Source organism: Fundulus heteroclitus, chromosome 12 (assembly GCF_011125445.2).
Source record: "Fundulus heteroclitus isolate FHET01 chromosome 12, MU-UCD_Fhet_4.1, whole genome shotgun sequence".
In the NCBI taxonomy this organism is placed as follows: domain Eukaryota; kingdom Metazoa; phylum Chordata; class Actinopteri; order Cyprinodontiformes; family Fundulidae; genus Fundulus; species Fundulus heteroclitus.
The window spans coordinates 31,813,057-31,836,703 of NC_046372.1; the positions used below are offsets into that span (position 1 = coordinate 31,813,057).

The 23,647-nt window shown below is 41.9% G+C and overlaps 1 protein-coding gene across 1 annotated transcript in view; it reads right to left on the minus strand.

Annotated features, from left to right (window-relative positions):
* cemip2 (cell migration inducing hyaluronidase 2) overlaps positions 1 to 21,441 on the minus strand; it is a 41,070-nt gene extending 19,629 nt beyond the window's left edge. The window contains exons 1-8 of the mRNA XM_012863320.3: positions 21,097 to 21,441; positions 12,095 to 12,447; positions 11,856 to 11,996; positions 11,173 to 11,740; positions 6,402 to 6,571; positions 2,920 to 3,111; positions 1,853 to 2,022; positions 50 to 262 (exon numbers count right to left, since the gene is read on the minus strand). Coding sequence (XP_012718774.2) covers positions 50 to 262; positions 1,853 to 2,022; positions 2,920 to 3,111; positions 6,402 to 6,571; positions 11,173 to 11,740; positions 11,856 to 11,996; positions 12,095 to 12,428 — 1,788 coding nt within the window. The 5' untranslated portion in view covers positions 12,429 to 12,447; positions 21,097 to 21,441. The remainder of the gene's footprint in view (positions 1 to 49; positions 263 to 1,852; positions 2,023 to 2,919; positions 3,112 to 6,401; positions 6,572 to 11,172; positions 11,741 to 11,855; positions 11,997 to 12,094; positions 12,448 to 21,096) is intronic.
* Between the last annotated feature and the right edge of the window lie 2,206 nt (positions 21,442 to 23,647).

The window sequence follows — 23,647 nt, forward strand, 5'->3', positions numbered from 1 at the left end:
ACATACATGCAACCGTATATTGATTCTGTCATGCAATTATCTTACGAACCAGCAGCCCGTTGGTGGTATGGATGGTGACGCAGCGGGAGAAGGAGTGGTGGATGGAAAGTCCGTCCACGTACGTCGGCTCCCTGTAGCCCCCCTTCTGGTCTACGTCCCCACACATGTGAAAGTGAAGCGGGTAGCTGCCCATTTCTCGTTGCTGGCCCATGTGTTTCAACTCCACGTGGGACAGATGCACTGATGAGAAGTTACGAAGGATCTGGGTTGGTGGGAAAGGACAGCACAAGACAGGCTGAAGAGGCAGAGCAGCAACGAAGACACGATCTAGATTTATTTGCAATCGTTATTCATATTAAGCACAAAAAGCTAATTAATCTAAGCGGTGAATTTGAACGGCCAGGGTGCTCTGTTCATCAGCATTTTGACTGGAATGGGATGTATTTCACCGCTGTCCCTATGAAGGACAAACTCCTACAGAACCAAAGATATTAATGTAGAAGAGGCGTTGGTTATAGAAGTACAAATCAGCAAACAAAAAACACATAAACAAAAAAACCAACCAAATATGAAGATAATTAGTAGTATTAGGCTCGCTGGGAGGTCTTTTGTCAGTATAGAAAAATCCACAAGGTCTGGTTCTTGTTAAGGAAGAATTGGCCAATCCTTTTGGCAATCTAAATCTCACCCCAAGACACACATTCCTGATTGTCCAGCTCCATTGCCCCCTCTCCAAGACTTACACAAATACTCATTCGCGCCAAATGGTTCACACAGCCAATGTTACTTCAAGCCATGGCAAGGCCAATACAAGCTGCACAGTCAGACATGCTGTACATATGGATTGGTTCATGCATAACATACAGAATACAGAGAGATTAACTTTGCATTGGGACGTTGCAACAATGGGAATGTACATTTTGTACACAAAAATATGCTATAGACATACAGGAACATGTTGTAATACATAGTTGAGTCAAAGGAGAAAAATTAACCACTGAGCGATAAACTTCCTTTCTAAGTTGGGGCACAAGTCAACTTTTAGACTTAAGTCGATGTTAAACCCTTATTTAGTTTTAAACATTTTCATTTAACTGTGGAACATATTTAGGATCAATTCAGATTTCCCCTCACTCTGAACCCTTAACTCTACATTTCCGAGGTGTAGGGTGTCCCACTAGTTTTTATGGAGTAAGTGAGAGAGCTAAAGGAAACTACTTAGCAGCTCTGAGGCACACTCGGAAACAGAAAGAGCAGGCGCTGCACTTGCAATTCCCAGACAAAAAGTAAATATTTTCTCAGTTGACAGATTTTTAATGTCACAATAACCCTAAGAATAACTCATTTGAAATGTTCTGATATATTATATTGAAATTATTATTAATCACAAAATAGAGACAAACCTCTTTCCAACTTCCCCTCCATTCTCTGTTTAAATGCATTATAAGAAACTAAAACAGGGACCACAGATTAATTTCTATTCTGATGTATTACCTTAGTAAAACATTATTGCTTTAAATACAGTATTTAAAGTTTGACATACTTAAGCATGTTTTGCGATCAGACTAGTCATCTGTGCAGTCCAAGTACATTACAGAGGTGGGTAAATGCAGCTTCAGAAAGTAAAAAACCCTGCCTAGTTTTCCTTCATCATGTTCACTTAACCAGGTGATTATACATTAGTCACCGTCTACGCTGTGGAGCTGGAAAAGCAAATGGTTGGAACGGATCTTTGTACGGGCTTTTCACTTATGATGGTAAAATGTGATCAAAAATGTAATTAAATAAAAACAGATTTGTCAGTAAGACGCATGTTGCAATACAAATTTTATCCTCACACACCCAAACATACCTTTATATGGCCGCCGAAGGTGTCGTGGTTAAAGAACTGGCACAGGTTGTCTCCATAGCAAGAGTTTTCCATTTCTCCATAGATGAGAATGTTTCTAGAGAGCAGAGCCACTTCAGCCCGCATGTCGACTCCATCGATGATCTCACCGACATGGTTGTACCGAGGCTTTCCTAAACAGTGCACAAAGTTTCACTACAAATCATAACTTGACACCTAATGCTTCTGAAACCTCTTAGGGTTGTCATATCTAACAGATAAAATAGAAAGCCGTTACTTTTCTGTGAATTATGTTGGACGAAAAAAAGATCACACCTCACTGTCAGCAGCAGGAAGTTTGCTGCTCTCACTAAACATTATCCTCAAACCAATCATAAAACTAAAAATCATAAAATACACATAAAAACAACAAATAACCAGCTCTTTAACAAGACAATGTGCATATAATCTCAAAGAGTACAGCTGTAAATCATCGTGTTTAGCAGATTTAAAACACGCTCGGCCATTCCTTCAAGAAACCACAAAACACTATGCGCATAATATACACCCTTCTTCTCCAGAGAGGGAGTGGATGTTTACTGACCAGAGAGGAATGAGATTAGCAGGCATGTCTGATAGAAAGCATAACCATGAACAGCAGTGAGGAAACAAACGCATTAAGTGAAAGGAAATGTTGCCACATTCCTAAAATCTCTGCCCTTATCGTGAGATAAAGTTTCTATCAGAATGTAAGCTGATAATCTCTTTTCCACTTCCTCACATCACCACAACAGCTGAAAAGAAGTGCGGTCCGACTGTACCTGCTGATTAGCTGAGAGACATTTGCTAATCTCATTTATAGGCTGAAGGGCATGATCTTCTGAGTGGCCCCATTTTGACTCCAAACCATTTATGGCACTCTTTGATATTTATAAGCTATACCTGCACATTTTCCTCTCTTTTTATCCTGGAATAAACATGAATATAAGATCAGCCCCGTAGAGGACAATCCTGAAACTCCACCTGAATTCCCATTTAAGTTTGCAGTAGCGAAACCAGATAGGAACACACACTGCTTCCTTTTGTCTCACCTTGTATCCTGACCTGTCTGCTGGTACACTGAGGGCAGGGTAGCAGGGTGAACTCCTCAGCCTGGTGCATGGAGTAGTCTGTACTCGCGACCACAATGTTATCGCCTGGTTTCCAGGTCTGCTGGACTTCATCTTGGAGGTTTAGCACCACCTGGTCCTCAGCGTCTACCTGGAAGCCCATGATGGGGTAGCCTGTTGGCAGTGGGACAGGAAGCAAGAGTCATTAACAGAGCTGCACAAAATAATCTTCAATAATAACAGTTGTAGCAATATCAATGTGTGCAAATTGGCAATTGCCAAGGATTAATTGGATGTAATATTTGAGAGACTATTTTAAGTTTCCGTGCATTCATACATTTGATGCCAATAATACGTTTGTTCAGGTGGATGGACTCTCTTTGGGCTGCAGGCCCTCAGCTGGTGCAGATATTAGTCACCAAGATGGCAAAGCTCATTTTTTAGTGTTGTTCTCACATGGAATTAAATATATAAAAGGGATTATATGAGGGAAAACATTTTTAAAATACAGATATATTTTTTAATGTAAAAAAAATTACACATTACAACCCCATACAGTGTTTTATGTGATTACTTTTTACAAATAAAAGCAGATAAAAATAAGCATTGTGGCATACATTTGTATTCAGCCTCCTTTATGAGAACGGTCCCCAATAGAGACCTTGCTTAGGACTTCCTGATCGATGTCTGCTTCATCTCTTCCCAACCTCCAGACAAAAACTAAAAATGTTTTAACCTGTGGTTAGGACTGTTTGAAATGGCCTTCTGAGTCAAAGCAGATGTTAAAACATGCTTTATATTCACAGACTGGAGAGTGTTTGAGTCTTCATCCAATGACCTGAATTCTTTTACTGGCACTGTGACATCCTACATCAGGTTCTGTGAGGACATGTGCGCAGACTAAGACCTTTCGCACATGGAACAACAATAAAACATAAGTTTCCTCAGATCTGAGGCAGCTGTGTAACAAAAAAAAAAAAAAACAAGGAGTAGGCTTTCAGCAGTGGGGACCAAGTCATGCACCGACAGGCCAACAACAAGTTCACCAAGGAGATCAAGGCAGCGGAAAGAAGCTACAGTGAGAAGCTACAACGCGTTTTTTCCAGCTAATGTCCTGGCTTGAGCTTAGAATACTTTGAAAACATCCCGTCCTACAGGAAAGTGCCCCCCCCCCGAGCGAGAGCCTGGTCTGGCAGACGACCTTAGCAGCTCCTCCTGAGAGTCTAAAAAGCAGCCTTTGACAACCTCCCACCAAGTCATCCACATATCTGAGACAACGTCTCCATGTTCAAACCATCCTCCTCCCCTTAGACCCCTTACCTGGAGTTAAGATCTCTCAGGAAGACATTATTTCTCAGTGTCGAAAGACAGAGAAAGCTCAAGGACTTGGCAATGTGTCCCTCTCATTCCTGAGAGCCTGTGCTCATCAAGCCCCCCCCATCTTCACTGAATCAGATATACTTTAATAATCCCAGAGGGAAATTACTGAAATCTTTAGAAGGTCTCTGGTACTGTTCTAGGTTATTTTGTGTTTCAAACACTCCGCCGCCGTCCCAGTCCTCAAGAAAAAAAAAAAAAAAAAAAAAAAAAACGTACCATAACGTTGGTAAAATGACTGCAGGCCTGTAGCTCTGACATCTGTGGTCATGAAATCCTTTAAGCGCCTCTATTGAAGCATTTTAATGAGATCACAGCCCCCCTACTGGATGGTGGATCTCCTGCAGATTCCTTACCCAGCAAACAGGCTGGCAGATGATGCAGTCAGCCTGGGACTACACTTCATCCTGCACCACCCTGACCACTCAGGAACGTACGCCAGGATTCTCGTTGTGGACCTGAGTTCGCCCTTTAACACCATCAACCCAGACATCTTCCACCAGAAGCTCACCCAGCTCAGTGCCGGCCTCCGCCTGATGTGGATCACTTCCGAGAGCTAGGAACCATCCTTTCTCGGGAACTGAGATGGCCCTCACACATAGACAATGTTTAAAAAAGGCCTAGCCAAGACTGGACTTCCTGCTGCAACTCAAGAAGCTGCTGGTCATCCTCTGCACTGCCCTCATTCAGTCTGTCCTGAGTTCATCCATCACTCACTGTGTGGTTTGGCTCGTCCACAAAACAGGACAGCTCCGAACTACAACAAACGATTAGGCCTGCAGAGACGATCATTGGGGCTGACCTTCCCTCCACCCTGAACTTGTACGTCTTGGGCAAGAAAAAAGGCAGCCAACATTTCCACAGACCCAGCACACAAACCGTTTACACCTTTAACCATCTGCTGAAACCAGCTGCCACAGAAACCCTTTCTTCCCTCAGGCTGTCATTCTGGCAGAGCATCCAGATCAATATCATACTTATTCACACCAACCCAACCATGTCCTCCTCTTTTGTTGAAAATGTATATATTCATAGTTACAAGTAAAACATCCCTATTTACCCTTTTTGTATACTGTATTAAAATGTCTTAAGAGGAAAGTGGGACCAAGGTCAAATTTCTTGTTGCACGAAGCAACTTGGCAATTAAACCTGACTAATTACATTACTTGTATATAACTCAAGACATAAGCTGCCTTGTAGAATTAGAGGGTTTTGCTGTGTGAAACCAAACCACACACTAAGATTGTTTTTCTTAAAGCATGTTCTAGCTTTGCCGTAGAATATACCGCAACAAATATAAAATGCAAATAATGATGATTATGTTACATTGTTATGTTGTATTTGGTTAGTATAAACCTTAAATTTAGATGCTTTTTAATAACAACTGGAAAGAGTTATGGCTTGGAATGAATTTGTGTATACCTTTCCTTTTTAGAAACATAACTCTCAAACTTCCTTAAAAACATTTGGACAAATATTTTACACAAATCTAATAACTGAGACAGTTTAATGTTGTAAAAGTTATTTTTCAGTTGAGCCCAAAGGATATTCCTCTGCTTTGATTCAGATAGTTTTAGTTCACAGAGTGGTTTTCTCTGACAGAGTCCTGGAAGGTTGCTGGAAAATACATCATTTGAGCTTCTCGTCAAACCGTCTTTGTGATTTCCAACGTGTTTACCTTCACAGCTGAGAGCAAGACCTTAGAACATACTGTAATAAAAGCATCTTGAAAGCTGACAGGATCTGTAAATTCTGTAAATATACTCATCTGGATTAGGAATTTTCCTCTGTCATATGATACAACAAAAGGAAATGAAAATAAGCTGAGGGGGAAGAAGAAAAAAAAAATTGCATTCCAGAGACTAGAGTTTCCAAAACAACTGTGGTTAAATTATCATTACTCAAATCTTGGCATCTGAATTATTCAGCATCCACTCAGATAATGTGGAGCAATCTATAGAGAGATGGGTTGCACAGTTAGATACATCTGGAGAAGGAAAGACACCTGGCAATAGGCCCGTAGTTAGATTTTTAATCAAAAACATTTACTGGTTTGACTTAATGCCCCAGCAAAAGCTGGCTCTCACCATTCTTCCACTCGCTGTAGGCAGACACAGAGAAGCCCACTCCTTCCACAGTGGTGAAATTGCGAGTTGCCAGAGCTCTTCCACCTGTGTTGAGGTTTTCGTGCTCCCTCACGTCCTCTGAGCATGACTCGTTGCCACCTCCAACCACAGAAACCAAAGCCCACGCCTGCCTGCATGAAGCAAAGGGGGGAAAAGAAAGTGGACCAGAGAGGTGATGCATTTCAATTTGATTGAAAAAAATATTGATGTGACCCTGTGTTTAAAAAAAAAAAATGACAAAAATAACCTCTACTGCATGAGCAAATTCAGTGAATACGTCAAACTATAGATGCAACACCAGCAGATGAAACAGCTCACTGAATCATCACCTTCTGCGGAAATTTCACACTTAAACTCAAGCAACTTGGGTTCTGTGCCTCTCTACATTCCTCCAGACTCTGGTAACATGATCACCAGATGAAATGCATCTACTTTCTTTACTTTGACCAGAGAAGACTTTAGACAATGGTCCCTTTAAAACGCTTCTGATGTTTCCTCTGGTTCAGGAGTAGCTTAACACAAGGAAAGCCAGTTTTACATTGTGTCCTGGATACATGTGTGTGGGGCACCAACTCCAGCCACGGCACACGCTTGGAAAATCTTCCCTTGCTTCGTACTCCCTCCTGCGTCGGCTGCTAATCCTGTTGCTTGTGAAACTGTCTGCCACATTTTTTCCTTCCACTCGACTTTCCTTGGATACATCCCTCTGTACGCGCAGCTTGTTTAACAATGACCTTCTGTGACTCACCTCCTTGTGGAGTGTGTTAAAGATTGTCTGCTGGACAACTACCGAGTTAGCAGTCCGACCAAGATTTTGTAAATCATAACATTCTTCATAGAAAAATAATTTTTTTACTTAATTACATATATTTTAAGATTACTCAAAAAATAGATTTTTAGATTTTCATTTGCAGACACTAGAAATTGCCAGGAATAAAATGCTTGTTGCAATGGTTAAAAAAAAATTAAACAACAACAACTAGATGATTAGTACAAAGCAGCATCAGAGTAGATCCAAATTCAGAAATAATTTAAGTGACTCACTTTTCCACTGAGACATAAAAAGCAGATACTTGTGTGAGGAGATTAGTTTCCCCTCATTTTCTGGGAAACTATAAATCAATGACGTGAGTCCTTTTAGCCACTCCCTAATTATCACAGCAAGTCAATACAACTTGCACACAGACTTGGCAGAGTCTTTACTTTAGATGCCATTCCTCATGCAACAGGGATTCAAACCCGAGTCCCCTGTAGCAAAGACACAGACCTGCTAGAGCACAGATGAGAACCATGAACGGTAAATGGACGGAGCTTATACAAAGCTTTTCTTGTCATACTGACCCCTTAAACCACTTTAGATGGGAGCCGCATTCACCCAATCACACTCAACCACCAAGTTGCCTACCAATCTGTGTGTATGTGATTGAGTGCCTTGCCTAGGGGCAAATCGACATGTGACAAGTGGAACAGTTCATGGGCGTACTACTGAGAGCAAACCATCTAAATCAAAGTTCAACTGGTGATTAAAGATCGGCTGAATGTTTAAGTGCTTTATCAACACAAGCACACCCTGACCAAACCCAACACTACCATTATGTGTGACCATTACATGCAATGCTTATGTATTAAAATCTTTCCAATCTGTTCCGACACAAACACAAGTGATGTCAGCATGCTTGGTTGCTCTTAAACATAGTGAACAGCCTCACATATCTTATACTAGGCTGCAAATACAGTCATTACCATAGATCAGGGGTCACCAACCTTTTTGAAACAGAGCTACTTCATTGGTACTGTGTTATTCAAAGGGCTACCAGCACTGACCATAACTGAATCATAACTATGTAAAATTAATACATTTGTCATGCTTTGTTATAGATATTGTCATTTTAAAATGTATATAAATGCCAGTGTGAATAAACAAGAAGATTAACAGAATAAAATAAAAGTTTTAGATGTAGCTCACTGGTGGGTTGTGCTTTTTTCAGAACAGGCGTGGGCACCACCTGTGGTTCTCAGGGGCTATTCGGTGTTTGCGGGCACCATGTTGGTGACCCCTGCCACAGATATACTAAACACAAAGTGCATGTCAAATTAAAATACCCCTTTCTTAAATATTTTCATAAGAAAATGACAGACTCCCAATGACATTAAGCAGTACCAAAAGATAAACCAGACCCACCGTGTTTTATCACCCACCCCCATATTCCCAGCACTGCTCTGGTATTCTGTTAACAACTGTATTGTTTTGGTGGAACAGATGACATGCAGAGGTTAGAGGGCAATTCACTGCACACCATCATAAGCGTGTCTATCCATGCGTGCGTGCTACTCCTAGACAAAGACTGAAGACAGAGGTCATTTGTGCCAGGAAGTACAGTTGACGCAAGTGAAACCACCCTGGGACACCTCTAATGCATTTGGGAAAGGCGGCTGTTATACTTTAGTCATAAACGTGCGATGCAAGTCAAGGGTTTGGATACATCCTGCCCTTCCAAATGAATATGTTCATGTGTATGCGACCATATGAGGTCTTAAGGTGTTCAGGCTGGTAAATGCCATAAAGGCACTAAAGAGTTAAAAGGTTTAACTCTATAATTTTAAATAGGTTTAAAAGGAAAACTGCACCTTAAGGCGCGTTGGTGGCACAGGGGCAGAGCACAAAGCTCATGTTCACAGGCCTTGGTCCACGACCCGCCCGTCACGGGTTCAAGTCCAGGCCCGTGGATCTTTGCCACAAGTCTACCCCTCTCTCAACCCCACTTCCTGTCAGCTTGCTGTCAAATAGAGACCACTGCTGGCAAAAAAAAAAAAAAAAAAAAAAAAAAAAAAAAAAGGAAAAAAATGCCCCATTTGGTTCCTGTGACAAAATCTCTGCAGTTTCTCAACATACTCGTGAACTGAGCCTCTGTTACTAGGCTCAATTCAACAGTCAGAAAAAAAGAAACAGGCACACAAAACTTCACATTTTAAGATTATTACAAAAAACTTAATACATTAACCTGAACAAAGTACAGGTTTATTTTTTGCTTACTGCTGGCAAATCCAAAACCAAGCTAAAATGAAACAGAAGAATGGCAAGGGAAAAAATCTCTTACAGATTTTGATCACACATTAATATGTCAATAGAAATTTCAGTAAATGATCTCATTTCAAAAGGGGAAAAGTCTAGTTAAATTTCCCTAGCCATAACCAGGCCTGATTCAGAAATTGTTTCACTAGAAGCTGTCAAACAACACGAAGTAGGCTAAAAGAGCTCACAAAGCCGCACATTATGCGTTGATGTAAAGAAATAAAGGATCCCTTAAATCCATCTGGCCTTAACAAAGTCGCTGCCCACAAATGGAGATGACAGAACAGTGGTGATGGGGTGCATTGTGTTACATCTGGCTTAAAACTAACAACACTTTTTATGGGAAAAAAAAGAGCATACATTAAGGTTTTGGAGTGGCCTAGCCAATGCCTGGACTTAAATCTGATTGAGGTGATGTGGCATGACATTAAATAGGCTGTTAATACTGGATATGTCTCCAAAGTTGAATTAAAAACAATTCTGCAAAGAGGAGACGAACACAATTCTTTCACAGCAATAGAAAAGACTCATTATTACAGCAGTTATCACAAACATTATGGCAGTGAGTGGTTGCCACCACAGGTGACTCAACCAGTAATAAGGTTAAGAGGATTCACTTTTTCCACATAGGGTCAGTTTGGTTTGGATATTTTTTTTCCACTTCATAAACTGTTTTTGATATTCACTCAAGCCATTTTTGTCTGATTTTTTTTAATAATCAGAAACGTTTAAGTGTGAAAAACACAAGAAATCTGTAAGGGGTTAAATACTTTGACAGAGCCCTAAATTCAAAAGTTAAATGGTAGCACACAAGCACCTCTTAGAACAAACGCAATGCTATTATGTGACTCACGTAAGCTACTCTAATGTGAATTGAACGGGAATTAGGCTAGAAACCACACTGCTTTGGCATCCACCACCCCCAAATGTGAAATGTGACACTGGAGGCATCCGAGGACCCCAGCAAGTCCAACTGCAAATCACAGTTATGGGAAACGCTGACCCTGTACATACTTGGATCTGAGTGATAGTAGCAAGACATCTGCCACTGAAAGTCACTTTAAAAACCACCAACTCGTGTAAGCAGAACTACAGACAATGCACATGGCTCTGTTCTTTTAAGATAACAACCACATGGAACACAAAATCTCCTGAATTGCCAGATTTTGTACAAATGCTGTAACCTCTGACCGAGACCCTGCTATCCTGTGGGCGCTTCCTTTCTCTGGTGCAGTGCGAAACCGCAGAAAGGCACGGGAAACAGGAAGACAAGTAACTGGGAAAGATTCAAGAGAACATGTTAAATAAAATGATAAACGATGGAGGGCTGTTTTGTTTTTTTTTTTTCCCCTCGAGGACATGCGTGGAACAAAGTGCTGGTAGTCTAAGTAGTGGGGCTTCAAAAGTGGAAGCGTTTACTTTAGCTGCTAGAGAAAAAACATTAACCTTGGTTATCAGCCCCTGGAGGCTGAGAATAAACAAGACACTCCTAAAGACGTTTCCACCCAACACTCGGAGAAGGAAAGGTCTTTATGAGAGTTTGCACAGTCCCATCACAGGAAAGAACAAAAAAGATACATCATTTCAAAAAGCTTCAAAGCTAGTTCTCCTCCCAGCGGAGGAAGCCGAACATGAACCCTGCCAGTAATGTGTTGTTACCTGTATTCGAGATCATAGGCAAATCTGCTGCCAAGCACCTCTTTAAAGGCTTTCTTGGTTTCATCCAGCAAGCTCTTGACGGCAGAATCCCCCACAGCCAGCGCCACTATGCGGCCAGCCGGGAGAGAGCGGAGCAGCTGGGTGAGCCTCCGGCTGTCGTTACGGGAGTCGTGGGTGTCGTATCGCTCGGCGAACAGCAAACCAGAAGTGTCCTGGTCGAATACCCGGAAGTTGATCCCCCGGCTGAAGTTCTTCTGGAAGGCATAGCCCCCGGTGGCGAGCCCGGATGCGGGGACGCTTCGGGTCAGCAGAGACCAGGAAACCCGCTCTGTGCCGTGCAGCTCTAATGTTCCACCGCTCTTGACGCCGATGAACTTGCGGCCCAGAACGGGGACCTCGGGGACAGCTTTGTCGTCAGAGCGACCCGTGAGGGCAATGGTGGCACGAGACCGGTAGCGACATTTGGGTGAACCGATGTGAAAGGCGCCACCATCTTCTATGAGGATGTGATGTGTTCTCAGGGTTATGTTTCTGCTGCCGTCAGCATTGTCAGCAAAAACTACACGACCTGTGGGAAGTCAAACGGTTTGCATCTTTTAAATTAAATTACTGGCTAAAAAATATACGAAACATTACGGCTAAGAATGCTCTAAAAGTAAACGGAGCTCCATTAATAATCTCACCTCCTGATTGGATGGTAAGTGAAGAGAAGGTGGCAGAAGATTCCAGTCTGTAGAAACGTCCCCTCGGGACAACGACCGCCTTGTCTGGTTGGTGACCTGGATTCCAGCTACTAAGTGATAAGTGGTGATCTGGACAGTTCTCTGTGAGCACGACCAATCACAAGCATTAGAAAACCCAATAACAAGAACGCTACAAGGTTTAACAAAAACCCTAAAAAGGCTCGTCCTGCGATACTAACCATCTAACTCTTTTCCACTTGCGAGACTGAGGACGAGTATGAGTGTAAGAAAGAAAGCCGCCAGCATGACTCCGCAGCATATAAGAGTGTTTTTCCTCTGCCGTTGGTACAGAGAGGGTTCCCTGCGCTGGTTTTCCACCGGCTGGCTCGGCGCTGTCCGTTGCTCCAGTCGCAGGCCATGTGGCTTCAGCGGCGGGGGTGGTGGAGCTTTGGTCGGTGTAGGCGAGCGCACTGGAGCCACCCGCCCGGGAACGTAGCCTGGACACCTCTGGTGGGTGCTGTGAGACGGAGCCACAAATGCGGAGAAGTGGCCTGGGCAATCACTCGTCGGCATGGTATTCTTGTCCGCTTATCTGAGGGGAGGAAGAAAAGCACAGATCAACAGAGTTGACGAAAAAAAATATATTTCCTCGTTTAACTGCTTTAATTCTTAAAATAATCCCTTTAAAAACTTTCATTCACTTAATTGTCTGTCTTTTTTAAGTCTTCTGAGCATATTTCCCCATTTACAGTGAAAACGTATTCACCAGTCTTAAACTTATTCACCTTTAAACTGCAATGACTCAATTTACAACTAAAGCTATTTAGTTTAGATCAAAGAATCTAGTCAAAGTCCAGGCCTAAAGCAAATTGGCCACACGACCGCAAAATGAATATCTCCAGATATTCTCTCCAATCTGACTTGAGCTATTGTGCAAAACAGAGCGGGTGAAAAACTCAGTCTCTGGGTGTCCAAAGCTGATAGAACATTGCAGCAAATGGGGAATTTACAAAGTATTGACTCTAGAGGGGGTGGGGTGGATACAGATATACACCGCACTTTTCAGATTTATTTCTAAAACTCAAGAAAAAAAATCTTTTTATTCCACCTCACAGTTGTGTGACCCTTTATGCGGATCTATCACATAAAATGTCAATAAAATACTTCTAAGTTTATGGCTATAAAATGAAATGTGTTAAACGTCAACGAGGCATGGCTCACGGTCTCCATCAATTCATTTCAATGAGAAATGGCCATTACACCACAGGGGGAGGGGTGGGCTCATGGTTAAAGCAAGGTGCTAGCATCCTGGGAAGGCTGCAAGTTCCCCGGTTTGAATCCGACTGACTGCCACTCTGGGCCACTGAGCAAGACCCAGAATGCTCCCTGGGCGTCGCATAGTGGCAGCCCAATGCTCCCTAATGGATGGGTTAATTACAAAGCTGCAATGACAAATAAAGATGATGATTGTTGTTATTTTGTTGTTCAGATTGCTCAGTGGGTAGCATGACAACACTACAAGGATGATATAAATGTACCAATAAAAGAAGAAAACCAGGTAATAAAATGCAGGAATGAATAAAGACTTCAGAAAGCAAGGGTCAGAGTAGAAGAAGACACCAGAAGAGCGGCCTTTAGAAGTGAGCAGAAAAACAGTAGGAGGTGAAGGACCCTGAGGGGAATATTTAAGGAGTGGGAAAATCAGTGAAAACCCCACAAACAGACTACTTTTGGGCCTCAAGGTTAATATCCAGGAATAGATTTTAAAATGCAAGGTAATTTGTTACATCAGTGCCAAGTTTCTTCCCGGATGATTTGTCTTGAGCGGGATGACACCGGCTGCTCTTGTCAGCATTAATGGATCACAACATAACGGAGCGTTCCAAACACCAAAACACAGCCAAACACATGGCACCAATTACTGCGGGGAAGACGGAGAGCGCTTTAGCTTGAGACTGTTTAGCATAAATGGAGAAAATAACTCCAAGAAACTGAGGCCATGGACACACATTTATCTTAAAATAACGTCCTAAAGAATGTTCTTCCTCTAAACCAATCTTATCTCAAAACTTTGCAATGATATTTTTTTAAGCGTTGGGAGGGTCCCTCGTTTGTTCCCAGAGATGAGGTGGGGCAGCCTTATTACTGTGCAAACAGACTTTTGCCAGAATATGAGCCATACAAACATAAAGAGGTCAAATGGGCAGAATCATACACTGGACATAAAAAAAAGGATACACACCCCGGTTAACATGCCAGGTTTTTGCGGTTTAAACTATTTTTGACAAAGAAATGTTTTTCTGAACCTTCTCTATCGCTGATATCATCTTAAAGCCATACAACTTGGATAAAAAAAAAACTGCAAGAATTCTTTCAAGAGGGGGTGAAGTGAAGAACGAAAATATAGCATTTCAGTGAGTGTGCATATCAAGGAGATGTGGCTGTAACCACCACATATACGCCATTATTCAAAGTGTGTCCGAAACAAGCCTGAATCAACTCCAGCTCTTCGACTAGGCTTTTCCTGACGTTTTCTTGGACGCATCAAACAGTAAAAAAAAAAAAAAAAAAACACGGTCCACAGAGAGACTCCAAAAGATTCAAAGGGATTTCACAGTCAGCAGTCGTCACTCTGGAGAAGCGTACAAATTAATTTTAGAACATTAGAGGGAAAACAGTAAAAAGATTCACTGATTTAAGAAGACGGCACAACCCCGACATTACTAAGAATTGGACATCCCTCCAAAACTGATGAAAAGTCTAGAAAAACTAAATAAATTAAAACAGGCAGGCTTGTAGTGCATGGGACAACAAACCCATCATATTCTGTATTCTGTATGTCCATCTGCAGCAAGTTGTCTAGAAAAACATCCAGGCCTGACAAAAGTTCACAAAAAGTCTCCCCAAACCATGTGGCAAAATGTCTTACAGTGAAGGTGGAAGAGGGGAGGCGCTTTGTGCCAGGCACCTTATTCCACGGGAGTAATTCAGAGCAGAGTGACGGTGTGCGTTTGGACCCAGATCACGCGAAGATTGCGCGATAGTGGCACAGTTGTAGTCTTTAAATAGAACCTTACCTTGTTTTCTTTGGATCTATCATGGATACGGGAGTTCAAAGATTTTGTTTTTCAGATTTTTTTTTTTTAATTCAATGCTCAAAAACATTAGCTTGACAAGGAGAAGGTTATGGTTTTAGAGCTCAGGCAGCTAAATCATTCAGCGTGATCTAAAGAAGTCCGTGAACAAGAGATGAACAGCCTGCTGGAGCGTTTACACCAAGTCCAAATGTGCCATGCTGATGGAGTCCCACCCAAAAATACCGAGTGCCGGAATAAAATCAGAAGGTGCTTCAACAGCTGGTTTCAGGGTATGCAAACTTGAACAACGACTAAACATTTTAAATCGTCCACAGCACTTTGAATAGTCTTGTTACTGAAAAGTGCTATATAAATAAACTTGCTTTGTCTTTAGAATTATTTCTAAAGAATTATGTTTCTTTTTCAAATGATATACAGCTCCTACGTCCCAGTAAACTTTTCATATCATATATGTTGGTCAGATTTGTATCTATTTATTTTTTTACATTAAAACACATTTTAAATAGTGGTATGGACTTTTCCATTCCATGTGGAGAGTAGAATGTGCCTTTAATGGCACTTTTTCACTACCATTAGTACCACAACAGCTTATTTCCCTTTTCTCCTAGGCAGGCTTTTATTACAGAGACTTGCAAGCTAAAGCCCATCCTAACTGATATTGGACAAAGTCGTCTGTACTTAAAGCAGCTAAGATACAGAAAATCTGGATTTTTCATTCTTGTGTCCTCTTTTTATGTCCTCTACAGCAGATAAGATTTTCAATCTGTAGGGAAGGAAAAATCAGGGATAACGGCATCTTGTTTTCAGTATCACACTTTAGAGAGTAAATATTTTAGTGCTTTCATGGGACAACGCTGAAGATATGACACTTGGATAGAATGTCGTCAGTGTACAGCTTATATAACAGTGTAAATATGCTTCCCCTTCAAATAAATCAGCCATTAATATCTATAACCTTCCCAGCAAGCTGAATTGTCGGGGTATTTGTGCATTCACAAACACACAAGAATCCATCTTGTCCAGTCTCAACCAATAGGGACAAAACAAGAACAGCTCAGGCCAATCATTTTGCAGTATTATGGTTTAAGGCAGGACATACAGGTGACATACTAGGTGTCGATTCACCCAATCAGCTTCCCTCCTTACTCCAAACAGATTCAATGGGAGCAGTCCCAGATTCATAATGTGTAAAACGTAGCGTTCTACACATTATCAATCTGGCTGGCCAGGTTATATCTAAGCCACTGGCACCAAAAATTAGTACACTACTAATTGATAATGTCCACATTGTGCCCACAGTGACAATATTTTGTGTGGCCACCATTTTTTTCTAATCCTGCCTTAAGTCTGATGGGCCTGGAGTTCACTAGAACTTCACAGTTTGCCACTAAAATCCTCTTCCTCTCCTCCATGACGACATCACAGAGCTGCTGGATGTTGGAGACCTTGCTCTCCTCCTCTTCATTCCAGCTGAGGATGCCCCAAAGATGCTCAGTAGGGTTGAGGTCTGGAGATATACTAGACCAGTCCAGCATTATTACCCTCAGTTACTTTAGCAAGGCAGCAGTGGTCTTGGAGGCGTGTTTCGGGTAGTTTTGAGATTCTGCCCTACAACCCAGTTTCTGAAGGGGAGGGGATCCTACTCCGCTTCAGTGTGTCGCAGTACATGTTGGCATTCAAGGTTTGTTCAATGAACCATAGCTTCCCACAGCCGGCAGCACTGATGCAGCCCTGAACCATGACACTGCCACCACCATGCTAGACTGTAGGCAGGAGAACTTTGGGAAAACAGGTCAGGAGTACAAAGACCAAACACACGCTTGACACCATCTGGACCAAATGGGTTTATCTTTGGTCTCAGACAACAAAACATGGTACCAATAATCCATGTCCTGTTGTCTGCTCGTCTTCGGCAAACTGTTAGCAGGCCTTCTTGTGCATCATCTTTAGAAGAGGCTTCCTTCAAGGACAGAAGCCTTGCAGAGCGATTAGTAGTGTGCGGCGTATTGTCCGAGTACGGACTGGCTGACCCCTTCCACCTCTACAGCAATGCTAACAGCACTCATACGTTTATTTTAAAAAGACGTCTACACGTGATGCTGAGCCTGTTCTGAGCAGAACCTGTTCGTACGTTTACCAATTTCAGGGTGCTAGCAATCTTCTTATAGCCTCGCCCATCTTTATGTAGAGAAACAGTAGTTTTTTTCCCATACCACATCTGCTCCTCATTCACACCTGAGATCTTTGTTACACTAACAATTCACATGACACCTGGGAAGGGAAATAGTTAAATGGGCACAATTTGCACATTCTCTCGCAAGGTGTACTTACATTTGTTGTCAGCGTCTTAGACATTAATGGCTGTGTGCTGAGTTATTTTGAGGGGACAGCAAATTTACACCGTTATACAAGCTGTTACCTGTCATTACATTGTATCAAAGTGTCGTATCTTCAGCGTTAACTCAGGAAAACTTGTATGGTAAAGATATTTTTTTTAAATGTGAGGGGGTCTATGCACTGTTGTGGCATACTGTGTCATACATGTTCGTCAGGGCGGTTTATCCTTGAAAGCAGACGAAAAGGAAGGCTCTTCTGCTGCACGAGCCCTTTATCTAAGCTGATACATGCAAATCTTTTTATAAAGGATGTTTGTGTCGCACAACTTGACAAGTTTGACAGTGAAAGATAAATGTAGATGTGCACATGGCTTGGAGATTGGACTTATTCTGTTGTAGAGTAAAAGCCGCACATTATAATGAGAGGATTTCGCCAATATCAGTGTGTGCAATGCGTATGTGGCAAAAGACTGTTTGGAGTGCGATGATATATGGCTAATATCTTACCAGTGGTATGAACTTGCATTTTACAAGCTAATGTAACATTTAGTCAGTTGGACCTTGTTTCGTGGCAGCAGATAGTCACACTACACACAAAGGACATTGCCCAAAACGCTAAAGGTCACAGAGTATAGAAAGCCCAGATGAAAAGGAAAGGAAATAAGAGAATGGGCATAGAGCACAACTATAACAATACAATCAACATTGTAATTACCATTATTACTGCCATAAGATGTTCTAATAAAGTGCAGCCCTAGAAGAAAGCCGGCAAGCACACCCACAGCGCTGAAACTGTGAAAGCCCTGGTACATTGTGGTAATAAACCTGACAGAAAGTGTCTCAACGAAATATAAAAAAAGCCTTTCTTTGGCTAACTAATATGCACACAGACAAAAACAGCATTGTCTTGATGAGCCAGTTTGTCATCATTTTGCTCAAGAGCAACAACAAACCTCTTCAACTCCTCAACAAAGCAATGCACAATCAAGGGCAGCTGGGACAACAGCCCTGTGATTTATGCAAGCCACAAAATAAACTAGGCGTAACACCCTCTGGTTTATCCACGTCAACGTGCATATCCCGTTGTAACAGCTCTAAAACATTTCTGTGCATATTAACAACAATCCATCTAAACTATAAATGGGCTGTCAAAAGCTAAAGGATGATAATGGCACTCTGTTGTTCATTATGTTCATGCTCTCGAGCCTAAACATCCCATCATGGGATTTATTTTCTTCCCCACTAACAAATATACACAGACTATTAAAACACAGCTGGGTGATAGAAAATAGAAGAATGCAGCAAGATGTTGTACAATTCAAATAAAAATAAATGCAAAAAAGAAATATAGCAGCTAACTCTGGTGTGTGTGTTCAGGTCGATGACATTGCCAGAAGCACAGAGGTCAAGCACAAGACCAGGACGCCACGGCAGGTGAAATATAACACCCTGCCAAATACTGCATTCAAGCAGTCATTTTCCTGGAGTGAAACTGCTCACACTGGTATTGTGATGAGGATTGAGATTTGATATGCTGAGCAGCTGCAGAGGCAACTTCTGACAAATTTCTACATAGAGTGGGACACATTTGAAATTTGACTTGCAAGTGGTTCAACGTTATGTGTGTGACCCACAGTTTGACTCTGATGGCTCCCAGTGTCACAATCTTCTTCTAAACTTTAAGTGGTTCCAATATGTTAATGTTCTGTTTGAATTTTTCAGTCCTATTGGTGTAACAGTATAGACCTAAAAAAGGTTAGGTACATGTGATGCATAAATAAATATACTATCTAAATTAATCAATTTTAAAGACAACCAATTCTATCATAGAACCCACAATCATTTCTTTCTATTTTATGTGTTCTATTCCTAGAAAAGACAAACATCACAAAGAACAGAATCAGCCACAAAGAAAACCAGATATTGGTGTCAACTAGAAAAATGCTGTGGTGTGCATCTGTAAAAATTACATTAACAGTACAGTGGACAATTTTTCTAGAAATAGAAAAATTTCTAGAAAGTCCCTTTATGAATAACAGCGCATGCGCAAGACCGTCTTACCTGTTCTCCCACTCCTCAGGGGGATCGTGTGAAAAAAAAAAAATAAAATCTCCCAAATCCACTCTGGTTTTATTTATTTATTTTGATTCCTTCTGCTTCTTCTCATAACCTTGTAAGACAGTTTGCTTTTAGCGACTCTCAGCCATTTTCCAAGTACACGGTGAGAGTAGTGGCACTGCCATGAATGAACATCGCCAAAACTAACTGGACACATGAACACTAGAAATGTGCACCCCGCAAACGGAAACTAGCAAGGAATGAGGCGGCACATTACCGTTACATGAGCGTGTCACAATGACTAGCATGTGGGACAACCAATAGATAAGGTGATACCTTCGGAACTCAAAGCTGAAAAGGACCATCCACTATAAGGCATCTGATTGGTTCTTTCCATTTGGACCGAATGGCAGGGATTGGTCAGAGTTTATACAGACCTGCAGCTCTCGCAGAGATAGATTTTTTTCTATTCCTTTTTCTGAACGCATAACGTATTGACTACTCTCAGGGTGGAAGGACCATTTCACCCAGTATAACAAAAAGTGTTTCTGAATAGGATTACCAACTATATCTTTAAGTAGTCAGTTCTCAAAGCAGGTATGAAATCCTTACTTGGCATATACAGGCTGATGCATAGTCTGTACCAAACATGCCGAGGCAGACAGATCCATTTCATTCTTGAAAAGGTTGGGTACTAAATGACAAAAATGTATACTAGTAATTTGAAGAATGAATTTCTTTTTGATATTAAATCATGCAAACTAAGAAGAAGAAAAAAAAACAACTAGAAAAACCCAAATAGTCACATTCAAAAGATAGCGGATCAGGCGCCTCCTGTGACGTCACCACAGTCACGAACGCAAGGGCAGGAGATTTTCTCTGGATTCAGAAATTATTTAGTTCACAACAAAATATCTAAAGAAGATGAAGAGAATAGCATGCCGGTCTAGAGCTGACAAACTACTTCTAAAGCAAGGTTCACTGATTTTACCAAAACATCTGGCTGGGAGCTTTAACTAAACACTTGACAGGATATGAATGCGTCGTGTTTCACAACTTCAGAACTCCATCATTAAACAAATCCAAATCCTGCACAGCTGGGAGCGGATCAGTGACAGATCGATACACTGTGGTTGGTTACAGATGTGGAACACCAGCCCTCAACCCTCACATTTTCCTGATTTAAAAGCTACTGAATATCAAACAGATGTGGATGTGGATGGGGGGGGGGGGACACTGGGAGACGAGGCGCGACAGACAAAAACATTCCTCAGCTGTAAAAATCACCCTGCGGGAGTGTGACACAACCGAAGCCACGCGTTTCCTGGCTGTCACAGCTCCTCGCCGACTGCGGAGCCACTCCGGTCCACGCTGAGCCACTGGATGTCTTAATGAATGGGCTCAGCTGCACATACACCTATTTATGGTCGGCTCCGGTCCGCGTTGCTTCTTTGGACAACGTGACACTTCTGGCAATTAACAAGGCAGCCGATTATTTATAGATCTCTTGAGAAAGCGGAATGCTTTGCTGCTGATGCATCACAAAAAAAAAAAAAAAAAAGAGGAACTCTGCATGAGGCAGATGTGGAGCTTTATTACCACCAGCTGAGTGTACGGGACACGTAGCAACACGCTGCCCAGTTGTCACTTTTAATAACTAACTTTAAACGCGCTCTTAGAAAGCGCCGCTTTCACGGGAGGAATAATGGTAGAAAAAAGCAAAACAAAAACAAAAAAAAAACAGCTCACCCGGTGAATCCCTTTCCACCCCCAACGCTTGACGGACGGACACAGACACAATGTGAGCGGCCGTGTGGACGGTGAGGTCTGCCGTAGGTGGTGAGGCTGTCCTGCTCCTCCGCCGCTCTGTCCATTCGCTCTCTGGCGAGCCGAGCTGTGAGGAGCAAAGCACCCGGTGCTGGTGGCAAGAGGGAAGGGGGTAAAAAAAAAAGTTATCTGCCAGACCGGTTTACGGGTTTTACTTCCCTCTATATATACTCCTTTTGCACATGTTGTTTTTTTCCCCTTTCTTCCGCTGATAGGCTGTCTTCCGTCCGTCGGTCAGCCTCCAACCCCACCAAGAGAGAGCAGGCAGGCGCGGCTTGGAGAGAAAGGAAGTGGCGGTGCGTTTAGGGGCTGTCGGAAATACTGCACACAATAGGAAGAACGAGGGTTCTTCACTTTAATGCTGTTCTCAAGCAAGCGCCAATCTTATAGTTACTTCAGTCGGATATTTTTTAGGTGACTCCGTGAACAACCCCCCCCCCCCCCCCCCCCTACACACACACACACACACACACCTTCCACTATTAATATGTATGTGTGCTTTAGCCTCACAGTCATATGGGTCGACTGGAGCCTGCAGTGGCTGATACTGGATGAGAGGTCGGTGTCACCTGGATGTTTTGGATGGAGACACACGTCGTAAGCAGGCAGAACTGGACTCACAAAGCGAAACTGGCCATAGTTTTAAATATCCAGTGGCCCACAATGTGTTACATGTGGACAGCATGCTACTTACTGCATACCAGCTTAAGTTCAGACTAAACATTGTCCCTGCAAGGCAGCAGTATTCAAAAAAATTCAATATAAAATGAGTATTTTTTTAAAAACATAACACTGTCATCCACACTTTCTTTTATTGTTATATGACACCGCAACGTGCATTATAGAGGGATTTCATGTCAATAACTATTCCTAAGTAGCACTTAAATGTTAAATTGAATTACCAGACCTACACTGGACTTGATTAGAAAAAAAATTCAGCATTTTGGAAATTGCTGCTCACAAACGCTCTCTATTCAATCTGACTGATATTAAGCTATTATGCTAAGATGAATAAGCAAAAATGTAGGTCTTTGGTGTGCAAACCTGACAGAGACATAGGCCTACCCCCCAAACACTTTCTGCTGTACTTTCAGTGGTGCAACAAAGGCTCCAAGACTTAAACAAGACACTTTTCTGATTTTTATTTGTAAATAATTGTGTAAACCATCCCTTCTTTTCTTTCTACTGCACAGTTAAAGCACTGCTTGTGTTGGTTCATTCATAAAATTTCCCACCACCCCCCAAAAAAAACAAAAAAACATTGTTTTGTAATGAAGTCCAGTTATAAGTTGTTAGTTAAACAGTACAAAAGTAAACAGTAAATGTGCTTCACTTAAATCACTATCAACAGGAAAACTATGTTTAGCCTAAGGGGAATAGGAAACAATAATAGTTTATTTCTACAATAACGCTTCACTATTCTCTTGTGCAGAGGTTTTCAATCCTTCCTACCCAGAGCATGTGAATTTTCCCTTCCCTCGAAAAGAAAACACGGGTTTCCAAGGAGTTGTTCAAAGAATCTGCAGAAGCTCTGGATCCAGCATGAGGTTAGACCTACGCTGCCACCTGCTGGTGTAAAGAAGAGGAAGGCAAGGAACTTCACAACTTAAGTTTTATTAGTCTCTCTGAAGGGTCTCTTCAAAAAAACTTGCCCATAACAAATTGACTCTGAAATAAAGTGGCTTACAAAAGTATTCACACTCACTGGACCTTTCCACATTTTGTCACATTGCAACCATTAATATATTTTATTGGAATCTTACGTGAAAGACCAACACAAGGTGGTATACAATTGTGAAGTAGAAACATTATTATACATGATTTTAAAAAAAATGTAAGTGAAGTGTGTAAAAGTTTTCAGCCTCCGTTTTTCTGTGTAACCAATTGCCTTCACAAGTTGCCTGGTGATTGCTAATGATTGAATAGAGTCCACCATAATCTGATCTCAGTACAAAGACAGCCTGCTCTGTGACGGCCTCACAGGTTGGTTTAGAGAATATTGGGTTTGCAAACAGCATCATGAAGTCCAGGGAACACACAAGACAAGTCAGGGATAAAGTTGTGGAGAAGTTTAAAGCAGGCTTAGGCTATAAAAAGATTTCCAAAGTTTTGAACATCTCACCGAGCTCTGTTCATCATCTCGGAATGGAAAGAGTACGGCACAACTGGAAACCTACCTAGACAAAACCGTCCACCTAAACTTACAGGCTGAACAAGGAGAGCACTGATCAGAGAGGCAGCCAAGAGGTGACTCTGGACAGACTGCAGAGATCCACAGCTCAGGTGGGGGAATCTGTTCTCAGGAGAACTATTAGTCAGGCACAAATGTGGTCTCTATGGAAGAGTGGCAAGAAGAAAGCCATTGTTAAAAGAAAACCATTAGAAGTCCCGTTTGTAGTTTGCCAGAAGCCATGTTGGTGACACAGCCAACAAGTGGAAGAAGGTGATTCAGTCAGCCGAGACCAAAATTTAA